This window comes from Sphaeramia orbicularis, chromosome 7 (assembly GCF_902148855.1).
Source record: "Sphaeramia orbicularis chromosome 7, fSphaOr1.1, whole genome shotgun sequence".
Lineage (NCBI taxonomy): Eukaryota > Metazoa > Chordata > Actinopteri > Kurtiformes > Apogonidae > Sphaeramia > Sphaeramia orbicularis.
Window position 1 is genome coordinate 32,456,900 of NC_043963.1, and position 13,458 is coordinate 32,470,357.

General features: G+C 37.9%; 1 protein-coding gene across 1 annotated transcript; it reads left to right on the forward strand.

Moving 5' to 3' along the window:
• Positions 1-2,117: 2,117 nt before the first annotated feature.
• On the forward strand, positions 2,118-13,229 carry LOC115422409 (solute carrier family 26 member 6-like). Its single transcript, XM_030138741.1, has 19 exons — positions 2,118-2,257; positions 3,205-3,344; positions 4,354-4,464; positions 4,554-4,726; positions 5,339-5,503; positions 6,293-6,445; positions 6,601-6,683; positions 7,427-7,574; positions 9,162-9,275; positions 9,378-9,455; positions 9,552-9,647; positions 9,747-9,853; positions 9,962-10,031; positions 10,683-10,775; positions 10,937-11,047; positions 11,158-11,496; positions 11,626-11,680; positions 12,207-12,334; positions 12,436-13,229. The coding sequence occupies exons 1-19, from the start codon at positions 2,118-2,120 to the stop codon at positions 12,460-12,462; spliced, it is 2,331 nt and encodes a 776-aa protein (XP_029994601.1). The 3' UTR covers positions 12,463-13,229.
• Positions 13,230-13,458: the final 229 nt, after the last annotated feature.

The following is a 13,458-nucleotide window of genomic DNA, read 5'->3' on the forward strand; positions in this document are numbered from 1 at the left end:
AACAAACACAGTAAACTGGTTAGTCTTGGGTTTTGAGTAAACCTTTGTCTATCGGCCTACAGGCAGCACATGACTCACTAAACATCAACATTACATCTGATCTGAGTCTATTTAGCCTTTAGCTAAAATGCGTCTGTAAAGCCACAGAGCCGTCTGTATGGCTGTCTCCTGTTTAAATATGTAGAACTTTTACTCAGTTTAACAAGAATGCACACCGTTACGTATCAGATCCTCCCATTTTACCTCTATTATTTCCATGTTTTTAAGTGATTTGGGGGTGATAGTGGATGATCTTGTCAAAGGTTTTTAGCTCTCTTCCAATTGGTCATTAAGCTTAAACATGACCTACTTATTTTATTTGTCTCAAACATTCATCACCTCCCCTTTCACACCACTTTTTCCTCACAGGCTCAACAACAAGATAAACGCCAATCAATAACAAAAGCCATCTTAACAATGACTCTATTAAATGTTAACTAAGCTCAACATAAATGTCAAATGTGATTTGATGGGGCCCTATCAGGAGAGTGACTGATGTATTTATGATATGGTTACCCAATTCAGTAGTAAGTGCCACAGACTGAATATACATTTAACTCACTTATGCCTGATTGCCTGTTTATAACCTCTATTACTGGGGTTTGTCTGTTGTTTGTCTGTCTGTTTGCAAGACAGCTCAAAAAGTTATGGAAGGATTTTGATGAAATTCTCAGGAATTGTTGATACTGGCACAAGGAACAAATGATTACATTTTGGTGGTGATCAGGAGGGAAACTGATCTGCCTTGGCGGAGGTCTGCACTCTCCGAGTGCTTTTCTAGTTGTGATATAATTCTGTATCTGCACATACCAGAGTTTGGGTCACTGAAAATATTTATTCACCTCAAATTTCTTACAGTTTTAGCCTAATATAGACAGTCAAATTTTAACATTTTAGCCTTGACTGCTGTCAAACCCTGTTTTTCACCCTATCCCCCGAAATCCTTAAATCCATGAAAAAATACCAGCATGTGTCCACATGTACTGTGTGAAGACTGTATGATGTCTTATATTTGTGCTTTGCATTATCTTGTGTTCTTCAATGCAAATTTTGAAGAAAAGGGTTCAATGGCAGCACACCAGTTGTGGCGGCCCAATGTCTCTAATCATCGATTGAAATCTCGTTTTGATGTACTCTGTGCTGTATGTACACAGTGCTGTCAAATGACAATAAAGAAATTTGTACTCTGTAATCTGACACATTGTATGTGGATGTTTGTGAAGTGAATTAATGATGCTGTGTCCGTATTCTTTTAATTAATGGCAGGACAGAGCCACACTTATACAGAAGACAAGACAGAAACAGTATTTTCCTTATATGAAGACAAAGCATTCTATTATATCCAAGACCAAACTCCAACTTTTATTCACATGTTCAATATTTAACATACACAGTGAGATAATCCTGATGGTTACAAGGAGCTTGGTCAAAGGGGAAAAAGGGTTGGCTGGACGAGTTAACCCATAACCATAAAACCAATTTGGCAAAGCCAGAACATTGTGTCACAACTTTTCTGCTGATGTGAAATTATTGCTTCTTATCTCCTTAAAGAGGAAAGTAAGCAAGCTATAAAGATATGAAGTGTATTTTAGTAACACAAACCTCTCCCAAATTTAATGACGCACATGCCTCTTAATAATATACAATGCATTTATACATTTTCCGGCAGATTGTTACTACTCATGAAAGTGTGTGCTTTTCCCTAAATATGTTTTAGTGCTTCATGTGTAGTGTTCACAGTAATATAGACTAGTGTCAAGGTTTACTAGTGTTTTATATGGCGTTTTTATATTAGGAACTATACGCTAAGTCATTCTTTCTCTCTCACACTCACACACATGCACATCATTTCAGGCGTGTACAAGGAGCGGAAACGTGTGAGGTTTTCAGAGAAGGGCAGGATAGGAATAGTCACTCCCACAATCCTAAAACAACAGAAGAAACATACACTGTCAATCAGTACAGGGCACTGGGGAGGCTTCAGTCTCAGTGCACTTTGTTTGTCAAGTCTGCAACTGGCTTTTCTACTCACAAACACAGGAGCTGAAAGATACACTGCTCAAATTTGTCAAGCAGACATGAGGGAGAGGAGATGTCCAGCTGAGGAGTATTATGTGCAGCGGGAGGTTTTGGATGAGATACGTCTGGATGAAGTGGCAGAAAAAGAGACATGCTCGACTGAGCCATCCCTGACAGAACGAGTAAAAGAGTCTCTGAGGTAAAAAATAATTCACCTGGGAGGTCAACAGGGAGTGGAGTTTGACAGAAAAATCAGAAAACTAGTCGAATATTTTCATTCAACAGTTGTTCTTTAGCATAAATATAGTTATATGTACATGTATGGATGTGTGTGTTTGTGTGCAGCTTTAAAGCGCCTGTAAACTGTTGAAAGTAACTTGTGAATGAGTAATCTGTCTATAAATGCAGGAGGATGAGCATGAGCTTGTGTACATGTGATGTAAAGTGGTGACAATGATGAGTCATGGATGAGCAAAGTTCATAGTTTAATTAATATGAGAACAGTTATAATAATGATAATCTAGGACATTGTTTATGAGTGTTATCAAATATTTTTGGATCACTAGGATTCAGGATATAAGATGTATTTCAATGGAGTTCAATGAATCAAAGCTGGGATTGTAATATTTGACATCTTTAAATATTAAATTAATCTGCTTAACCTAAGCAGTTGCCAAATATTTTCTATATTTAGAGATTACTGGGACAGTAATACCTACCATGTTGTTTTTTTAAATAATTTTTTACATTTTTTTCAGTTCACAACACTACAATGTATCAACACTAAGATGTGAAAAGGGAAATATTGCCAAGTCACTGAGTCACTGTTTTACAAGGCCAACTGATAAAGAAAAGAAAAACACTGCAGCTGTTATAACTCTCAAGCAACATGTTGCAGTAATTTTGTCGGTTTTACAAACTGATTCATTTCCATTTGTCTTTTTGTGGTTAAATATTACTTATTTTATCAAGCATTTTCTATTCACATCATATCACAAAAAAGCTAGAAATATGAGTGTTGTATGATGCATGCGGACACTCAGTCTTAGACAAACATTTAACTCAAACCCGTCTGAATCTTAAATTGTGTGCTTGTGTAATGTCAGTAAAATGTTATCAGAAATATTTTTGGAATGACTGTTGCAGGTGTTCGGTGCCCAGGGTGAAGCAGACGGTGCTGAACTGGGTGCCTGTTCTGGGTTGGCTGCCTCATTACTCCATCAGAGAAAATGCCATTGGGGACCTGATCGCTGGCTGCAGCGTGGGCATTATGCATCTACCACAGGGTTTGTGTGAATGAATGTGTATGACAAAAAGAGCATAGATTCAACCTCACACCTCACAGCTTTAACTCATTTTTTTTGATCTTGTGATCCTTGTGAACCTGGTAGACTTATACAGATAAAATGTTGTATGCAGTGAATAGTGATTTTCATTTTATGTGAAGATTTTCCTAAAAAGAATCAGACTTTTGTTTTGAATGATTATGGGTGGCTGATACAACATATGAAGGTAGATTTATTTCTTAAGTGTTCAAACAAAAAAAAGTTGCTTTGACAAAAAGACCTCTGCCAAGGCAGGTCAGTGCCCCAGATTTGGATGAAAATTTCAGGAAATGTTGATACTGGCACAAGGAACAAATGATTAAACTTTGGTGGTGATCGGGGGTGGGGGCCACGGGGGCCCACTGATCTGCCTTGGCGGAGGTCTGCGTTGTCTTTTCTAGAAAAGCACTTGTAGAGCGCAGACCTCCGCCAAGGCAGATCACCCCCCCACCCCCACCCCCAATCACCACCAAAGTTTTAATCATTTGTTCCTTGTGCCAGTATCAACAGTTCCTGAAATTTTCATCCAAACCTGTCCATAACTTTTTGAGTTATCTTGCACACAAACAGACAAACACACAAGCAGACAGACAAACCAATGCCGACAAAAACATAACCTCCTTGGTGGAGGTAAAAAAAAAAAAAAAAATTCTGTCAAAAAAAAACAACAACAACTTCATCTCAATAAAAAAAAAACATTTTCAATTAAAGAAAAAAAGTATTTTGAAAGCAAAAAAATATCTGAGACGCAAAAAATTGAATTTGAACACTTTTTTATTTGATTGAAGTGAAATAAGTGCTTGTCTTTTCTTTCTTTTTTTTTTTTTTGATTGAAACACTTTGACCCAAACATCCCACAGTGGGCGGATGCTTCCCCATTTTCAGATATATTTGAATGATAAGTGTCTACACCAATGACATTTAACATAGGAATCTTCATAATAACGCTACTTTTCCTCATTTTTCCCAGGTATGGCATATGCTCTTCTGGCTTCTTTGCGTCCAGTGTTTGGCTTGTACACTTCTCTCTACCCAGTGCTGGTCTACTTCATTTTTGGAACTTCTAGACACATCTCTTTAGGTGAATATACCAAAGTGAATAAACTCATCCTTCAGTGTTTTTGATTTTATGATGAACATCAAAATATATTATTGTATATGCATGTGAAGGTACATTTGCTGTGATCAGCATCATGATCGGCAGTGTGACAGAGAGGCTGGCACCAGACAGTAACTTCATAGTAAATGGCACCAACGGGACAGAAAGTGTGGACATTGATGAACGAGATGCACGCAGAGTACAAATAGCATGTACCCTCACTGTCCTAACAGGAATCTTTCAGGTGTGTGTTCCATCCAGTCTCTTTATTTAATACATAAACTATATTTTGCAAATGGCATTAGTTTTTTAACCCTTAAAGACCAAGAACTATAATATTTTTGTTTTAACTTCCAAATCAATTTTTCACCTTTTTTTTTTCCTTTCCTAGTGATTTATCACCATTTATTATTATATATTATATTTGCGTTTTTCTGTGAAAATCAAGCATTTTCTTATATTTAATTTACTGATTGTGTAGATGTTCATAAAAGCTCAGAGTCACTTAGAGGGTCATTATACCAAAGCAAAGAAAAGTGAAGAAAAAGCTAATTTCTTTTTAGCAAAATTTATCATTATCTGAACACCAAAAGAAGTGTCTACAACCACTATTTGTCAAACAGTATGAGTTTTATTGGTAAATCAGTGTTGCAGAAGATGACAGTATTTTCATGTTCACTACGGAGCCTCTGAACATCCTAATGGGCCACATCTGATGACACTGCAAGGCTGAGAAACTGCATTTTACCTTAATTATTTATGTTTCTTTAGATCTTTAAGGGTTAATTGTCACTGACAAACTATATGATGACACATTTACCTTCATGTGACTAACTTTCATTTTTATGATCCAAAGTTCTTGTTGGGTGTGGTGAGGTTTGGCTTTGTGGTCACCTACCTGTCTGAGCCACTGGTTCGTGGATACACCACAGGATCAGCCTGTCATGTGTCCATCTCCCAACTCAAGTATGTGTTTGGAGTGAAAACAGCTCGATACGCTGGTCCCCTTTCACTTATTTATGTAAGTACATACTGATTTATACAAATCATACCGTATGGTTGTGATAAAGAACTGACAGAAATGTCATCTGGGATTGTTGACACTGAGGTGGTGGTCAATATGATGATATGATTAGAACTTTTACTGAGGAAATAAGTAAGAGTTTATTTTAGAACTAATATTTGTTTACTCTCAGTGAAAGGTCTTTATATCCTCATAGATGCGTTCAGTTATTCAGGCAGATATTTTGTCACAAAAATGTATCACTAGACAAAGATATGAAAGATCGTCTTGTTACAATACAGATCTAAAAAAAAAAAAAGAGAACTCATCAAGTGAGATTGATTAGGTACAAATTTGGGTGTAAAATGAATATTTCAGTGAAAACTTTTGTCCGAGTACAACTTTAAATGAGTATCTGAGTCAGAATAGTTATCCTGGTTCCTTTCCATCTAATGCTGTCAAAATACAGTGCAGATATAAAGTTTGGTCTCACATTTAGGTTTTTCTGTGTGATTTACCACAACATGAAACTACAGCGCATTTAACTTCAGATAATTTGTCTCCATGTAGTTTAAACACATTGCTTTTGTTTCAGTTTTCCTGTGACTGGGACTTGATACTGTAGCAAGCACATAAGCCTAAAAACAAAGCAGCTAAATGCAACAAAAAAAAAAACATTTGTGCATTTTTAATGAGATGGAACAGTTGTGAATCACTGTAATAAATAATTAACTTTGAAAAATAAAATACTATAAATAAACCATAATAAATAGTGAAAACTAATCTTTCCTTCTTTCTTTATTACAGACTCTGGTGGACATTTGCCGTTTGCTGCCTCAGACTAAAGTGCCAGAGCTGGTAGTCAGTCTGGTGGCGATTTCTGTTCTCATTGTGGTCAAAGAAATCAACGACTGCTACAAACAGAAACTTCCACTACCCATTCCCATAGAACTCATAGTTGTAAGTACTTTTCCATTCATCTGTTCAGTTAATAGCCCAGCAGGGGGCACCTTAACCACAATGATCATATAAGTAAGTCTAAGTCCCAGCAAGTGTTCTTGCCAAAAAGGGCTTTGTATAAGCTATAAGTAATTGTCCTGCACCTTTTTCAACAGATCATAGGTGCTACAATCATCACCCATTTCTGTGGACTTACTAGTAAATACAACATTGATGTAGTCGGAGAGATACCCAGTGGGTAAGTTTTTCCCTTAAAAAACAAAAACAAAAAAAAAACAAAAAAAAAACCAACCCAAAACAAAACAAAGATACAGAGATGGAATGGGAGAGGAGGTGAAACCTAGGGCAGCTGACTGTGTCAAGGCTGTTTACAAGATCACCCAACCAAAACTAGCAGATTTCCAGGCTGCCAACTATGTAGAGCAGCTGATAAGAGACAACAACAACCCTTTACAGAAATGGGGTCACTGTGTGTTTGTTGAATAGAGTTACTAAAATAGGTTCATGGAAAGGCTCTAGTTGTGGAAAAGTTCTATAAATGAGCTGTGTTTTCCCTAGAAGGCATGAAACAGGGATGGGTAAACATGAGACATAATGGCAGATTACTGCTAGAAACACAAAAGCTGACCAAATCTTTTCTTGAGTTAACTTTTCATTTCATGTAACAATAAATTTAGAGTTATCTGATTCAAGGTCAGACATGATTTTAAGATGAAAAAGTGTTCAGTACGTACAGAATGTAAGAAACGTTTCCATAAAGGGATTACAAAGGCTTCACAATTCAGGGTAGGGTCAACATTTAGGTCGACCAAGACAGTGAGCAAGAGGCTTATAAGTTACATTTATGTTACTGTCCAGAGGTTTTAACACTCAGGGAAAATATGATTTGTTGTCATCCCTGAGGCCATAAAGCTTTACATGTGTGGACTGTGAGCTATACAAGGTAAAAGCAACATCATTTACCATTTGCTCCTTTTCTAGGCTTAAAGCCCCTCGTGCACCAGATGTGACTTTGTTCTCACATGTGATAGGAGATGCTTTTGCAGTGGCCATCGTTGGATATGCTATCAACATTTCCCTGGGCAAAACATTTGCCCTCAAACATGGCTACAAAGTTGATAGCAACCAGGTGAGGCACACACACGACCTTTTTTTTAATCCATACAAATGACATGCACTCATTGTCGAGCAGCCTGCCTGAATTACTTATTCTTCATCCTAATAATAAACTCTGCTGCTAATATTAGATTTTAGTCCATTCATTCACAGATGAATGTCACATCAGTGGAAAGATTATTGTTCAGACCTGAATAATTTCGCAGGTCTTTTTTTAAAATGACATTTCTGTTCAGTTTTGCTCAAATCAGTACAGTCTATTACATATCTATCTGTCTGTATCTATCTACTATACAGTCTATATTTTATTGTCTCTACATTCAAAACCTTAGATTGCAGTAATGACAGTATGGTAACAATAACTACATTAACTAATTTTCATCTGAGAAATGCATTGTGTGTTTTATATGTTAGATTTAAATGGGTATAGAAAGCGAGGTCTGTTTTTTTTCCTTCAAAACAATGTATTTATCTGAGCCTCTCAGTGGGGCTTGTCTGCATGCAATTAGATTGCTTCAGCCTTTCAAAGAGATGGTTAAAGATGCATTAAAGCCAGTAATAAGTCAATTTGCAAATGCTAGAATGCCTCAAATTTCAGCCAGTGATTGATGTTGAAAAGCTATCTATGCATCCATGGATTGTTACAGCTTTAGTAAATTTAATTAGCATTTAATGGACAGGGTAGCCATCATACTCCAGTTTACGAACATGAAATACATAAAGTAATAAAATAAAGATGTAGCGTCACTGAAAATGCGCCGGTACAACCATGCTTTCTGAGTATCACTGACTAAGCTCATAGCATGATGGGGCATTTCATCACATTTCCTCTCTGATCCACTGGGACAAGGCTACTTCCTGTAAAACAGGTGGAGGAAAGTAACAGAGGACTACAAACACAGATCCAGGCCAAGTCTACCCTCTGATTAGCCTAAATGTTTATCATTAGGGTTTGGTAAATTCTAATTTAGGGAACTGGTTCTTAAGAACAGCCTGGCACTGAATGCTGTTGGTGCAGTTTCTGATCATAGACATGCACTTTCAGTACATCTAAGGTCAAAATCAGGTCATTACTTTGATGTAGAAATATTAATAGGCTTCATTGTTGAAGATGGGAACGTGCATAGGCAGGACGTCTGATCCAACCTAATCTAATCATATTTTTGTGTTATATATGTTGTCTATGCACGCTGGTAGACATAGAAAGTGTTTTGTTTTCGTGTTTACAGCACACAGTGTATTTCTAATGCACACACACACATGCACACACACACACAGAGGCATGTGACTGGGATCACTCAGCTCTGAGAGATGGGCTGGGAGCACTCAGTGTGTCTCTAAGAGCTGCATTGCTAAATCATTAATGCTCCACAAGCTTTATGCAAGTATGTCTTAAATATGTCAGGCACTGCCCTCAGCTTGGTTGTGATATTCTGAATTAGCCATAAAGTTAATCAACAATCCACCAATATTGACCAGTCAGCTACAGATACCAGAGTTATGTGGACTATATGATGATATGATGTTAATACCATCAAATGTTGCATATCTTTGGACTGATACAGTGCATTATGTATGATTTGTGGTCTCCCCTTTGCAGGAGCTGGTTGCTCTTGGTCTTAGCAACACTATTGGTGGATTCTTTCAGTGTTACTCTGTGACTTCCTCCTTGTCTCGCAGTCTCATTCAGGAGAGCACAGGGGGCAAAACACAGGTAAATACACATAAATATATGCCCAAATAGTGCAAATAAACATCTGATTGCATGTTTTGCTTGAGGTCATTTATTTATCAGTGTTTGTGTGTGTTTTATCAGGTAGCTGGAGTTATTTCTTCAGTCATTGTGCTCATTACTGTTTTGAAAATAGGCGCCCTCTTTGAGGATCTCCCAAAGGTAACACTCCACCTCCTGAGTCATTTTCCTCTAATGATCACTATTTCTTATCTCATCTGTGCATCCCACTCATCTATGTGCTTTTATGTTCATTAGGCTGTCCTATCGACCATAGTATTTGTGAATTTAAAAGGAATGTATAAGCAAGTGTTGGATGTGCCCATGCTTTGGAGAACCAATAAAGTTGATTTGGTATGTTTAATTCTGTCTTAAAAACCATTCTGATGAAATACTGTCAAATACTGAACACTCTGGAACCTCCTGACTGTCTGTGTTCATACTGCCCTCTAGCTGGTGTGGCTGGTAACGTTCACAAGCACCATCCTGCTCAACCTGGACTTGGGTCTGGCCGTGTCCGTTGCTTTTTCCATGCTCACATTCATCTTCAGAACACAACTGTAACTAGACACCATTATTAATTATGAATGTATACAAACAGGACATAAGCTGCAGAGAGTGAGGCAGAACGTTTCTGGTTGTAAATGCATGGTTTTAATACTTTTCAGGCCCCGTTACTCTGTCTTGGGTCATGTGCCGGGAACTGACCTGTATCTGGACACAGACTCCTACAAACAGGTAAAATTCCTATGCAGTGTGAGGGGTCAAGAGGTCATACTTAACTACTGTGGTAAATTCTGTGAGCAGGAGTTGTTTTATATCCATTTTACAAATGATTCTGGACTAGCTCAACATGCATCCCAGGGGATATTTGACAAAAACATATTATAAATGCAAATGCATATGTTAAGAAAGATGATTAAACAAGGAAATCATAAACTGACTATTGATATGAGTCAGTTAAAATTATTTTTTCAGCACGTATTGAGAGTATATGGGGAGTAATATTTATCTAAATCTAATGTGGAAGAGGGTTAAGTAACATAGTCAATAAAACAATTAAATATACAATACTAGGCTAGTGAGAAATTTGGTTGGTTGTTTAAACAATATTGTAAATAGACACTTGTATTTATTTATTAAACTAAAAAACAAGGAGATTATATGAGCAGAGATTAACAGCATAGTAAAAGAAAATGTGAGGTTATCTGATTGCATCCTGGGGTTACACCAGACAAAGTACAGTAAGTACACTAGATTAATGTAGGCAAATTTGCAGTCATTAAAGAGCATGAGGGTTGCATTCAGTTGCAGCTTATGGCGATGGAAAGTGTAAATAAGCAGCCGGTGTGTATCTAAACTCTAGTGCTTTATGATGTGTCCCTGCAGGCCAAAGAGATTCCAGGGATTAAAATCTTTCGCTCATCAGCAACCATCTACTACACAAATGCTGAGATGTACTTGGAAGCCCTGCAAGAGAAGGTGTGTGTTCAGAAATGTGTGTGTGAGTGCAAGTTTGTGTGTGATAGCAAGATGTGATCCCTGTCTGGTGTTTACAACACCCTTAATTGCTTTCATTATCTCACTATTTCTCTTGCCACCCTTTCCCTTCTCTCTAATGTGATGCTCCGCTCTTTGTGCAGAGTGGAATTGAACTTGGGAAGTTGCTGACAGCAAAGAAGAAGAAAGATGCAAAGCTGAAGCGTCAACAAGAGAAGGAGAAAAAGAAAGCTAAAAAATTGGAAAAGGGACAAGTATGGCATTTCCTGATGACGCAATTAGAGATTCTCTGATGATATATTAATAATGCATTTTAACTGTGGAATCAGTGAGAGTTATTCCTATTCTTTCTACTTGCTGGCAGATAAATGGGGTCAGACACCTATCCAATGGCACATTCACTTTGGAAATGCCAGAGGGAAAAGTCTCTGCAGGAGTAAATGGACTCAGTCAGGGAAATGGTGTAGCACTTCACGGGAAAGAAACCTCAACACATCACCTCAGTAAAGGTCAAGTAAACTGGGCTTACCAGCAAGACACAGCCATGTTTGACTCAGACACAGAATGTCATAATGGCATCCAGAATATATATGAGGACATTGAGGAAAATGAGAAGGCCTGTGTATCGGGCACACACAGCATCATCCTGGACATGTCCACGACCAGCTTTGTGGACACAGTGGCTGTGAAGACCTTGAAAAATGTATGTATTTATCATGATTTTTACATAAATAATTGACTGTGAATCATTTACAAGATAAAGGCTTGATGCTCTTTAAAAAAAGGCAGAAGACATAATGAATGCTATGCCACATTGGCCTCTTTCTCCCAGATATTCAGGGACTTTGGTGAGATTGATATGGACATCTATCTAGCAGGATGCCAAGGTGAGTGGCACAGCAGACATAACAGAGGCTCTGTCAAGGTCTTAACCTCAATGGAGCAGTGGAGTCCCATTCTACTCTGACATATGGGGATGCATGTCAGTCAAAATAAGTCTATATTTATTTTGACTGACAGTGTAATTTTAAAGTCTCATAAAATAACAGTAGTATGGAGCAGGAAAAAGCTGATGTGTGATAAAGAACTGAAAATGTACCATGCATGTCTGAAACTAAATATTTCTAACTTTACTTGAAACTACTGAACATCTGAGTGAATACAGTATATACAAATAAACACATCTGGATCACAGACCATAAGGTTTAATCTACTATCTTCCCTCAAAGTCACTACTTCCATTTCAAATGTGTAATACTACACATCAGACATTTTCCAAGAGCCCAGTTTTAATCATACTAATAAATAATACATCTCTAATGATCACAAATGTTTTCCATCCTCTTACATTTAGAAGCCGTCATATTGTTATTCATACCTGTGTGTCTCTCTGTGCATGCATTTAAAAACCAGCCTGTGTTGTGGAGCAGCTGGAAACTGCAGATTTCTTCTCAAAGAACATCCCAAAGACCCGGCTGTTCGTCACAGTTCATGATGCAGTGCTGCATATTTTGAAGCAAAAGGGACAGTCGTTGCCATTGGTAAACAGATTAACATTTAACATATTAATTGATTAATATTTAATGCTAACATCCAGTATTTTCAGATTCTTTCTAACCTTTACCCTTAATCATGTCTTTAGGATGTTTCCTGCAGCACCAAGATGTAACCAGCAGGAGTCAGACTGTTCCAACTCTCACCATCTTATTCCTTTTAGGCGGCTGGCGGTTCCATTTTTCACTATTGGTTCTCAGTGTCTCCTCCCCCTTCAGAGAGGGAGAGTGCACCACCTTGACATGGCGGCTGGTTGCCATGGAAATACAGGGAGCCGTTGCTGTGGCAACAGGCTTTTTATGATATCGTATAATGAGATAGCCAGCAATACGTCACTGCAGCTCTCTTGCTCTGTGGTGTGTGCGAAAGACAGGGAAGGGGCGGGGGTTGAGTGGGAGAATGTAACACTGGACTAATAGGAGTCTGTATTTATAGCCTGTGTGAAAGAACACAGAGTGAGTGAAAGGTTGACTGTAAGGGGAAACTCAACAGACCCAGTGTGTGTGCATGTGTCGGTCAGTCTGTATTCTCTTGCACCACTACAGTTGGTCCCGCTGACGAAAGCCTTTGAGAATTCATTGATAAAATACAAATATTTGTTATTGATAAGACTGTGCCGTTCCATCTGGGAGTGGTTTGTTACCGTTACAGTGCATTCATTTGCTTCACACACTGCCACATTGAGCCAATTTGCATACTGTATCTTATGTCATGGATGGTATTTAAGAGCTTTTAAACACTGACAGCATTGGTGTATTTATAGTCTGTCTTTACACGTCTGATTCCCTAATGTCTTCTATTTCTGGAGTCCAGTATCATGTTATTGTCTGCTATCAAACAGCCTGATGGATGCTGAATGTAATACTGGTGTGATGTGGACAGTTCACCCTTTTCTGCCCGATTCAATTCCCTCCAGACATTAGTACTGTTTTTGTTTTTTTGTTTTTTATAATATTTTTGTAAAAGCTTAATTCTTTTAAAGGTGCACAAGAAAGAAAGGTGCGATCCTATGTGAAATTTGTGAACTCAGATAATCTGTTAGTTTGAGAGTACAGAATCCTTTCCAGGATTTCATCTTTGTGGCTTGGAGGAATATCATGTTCACGTTGGA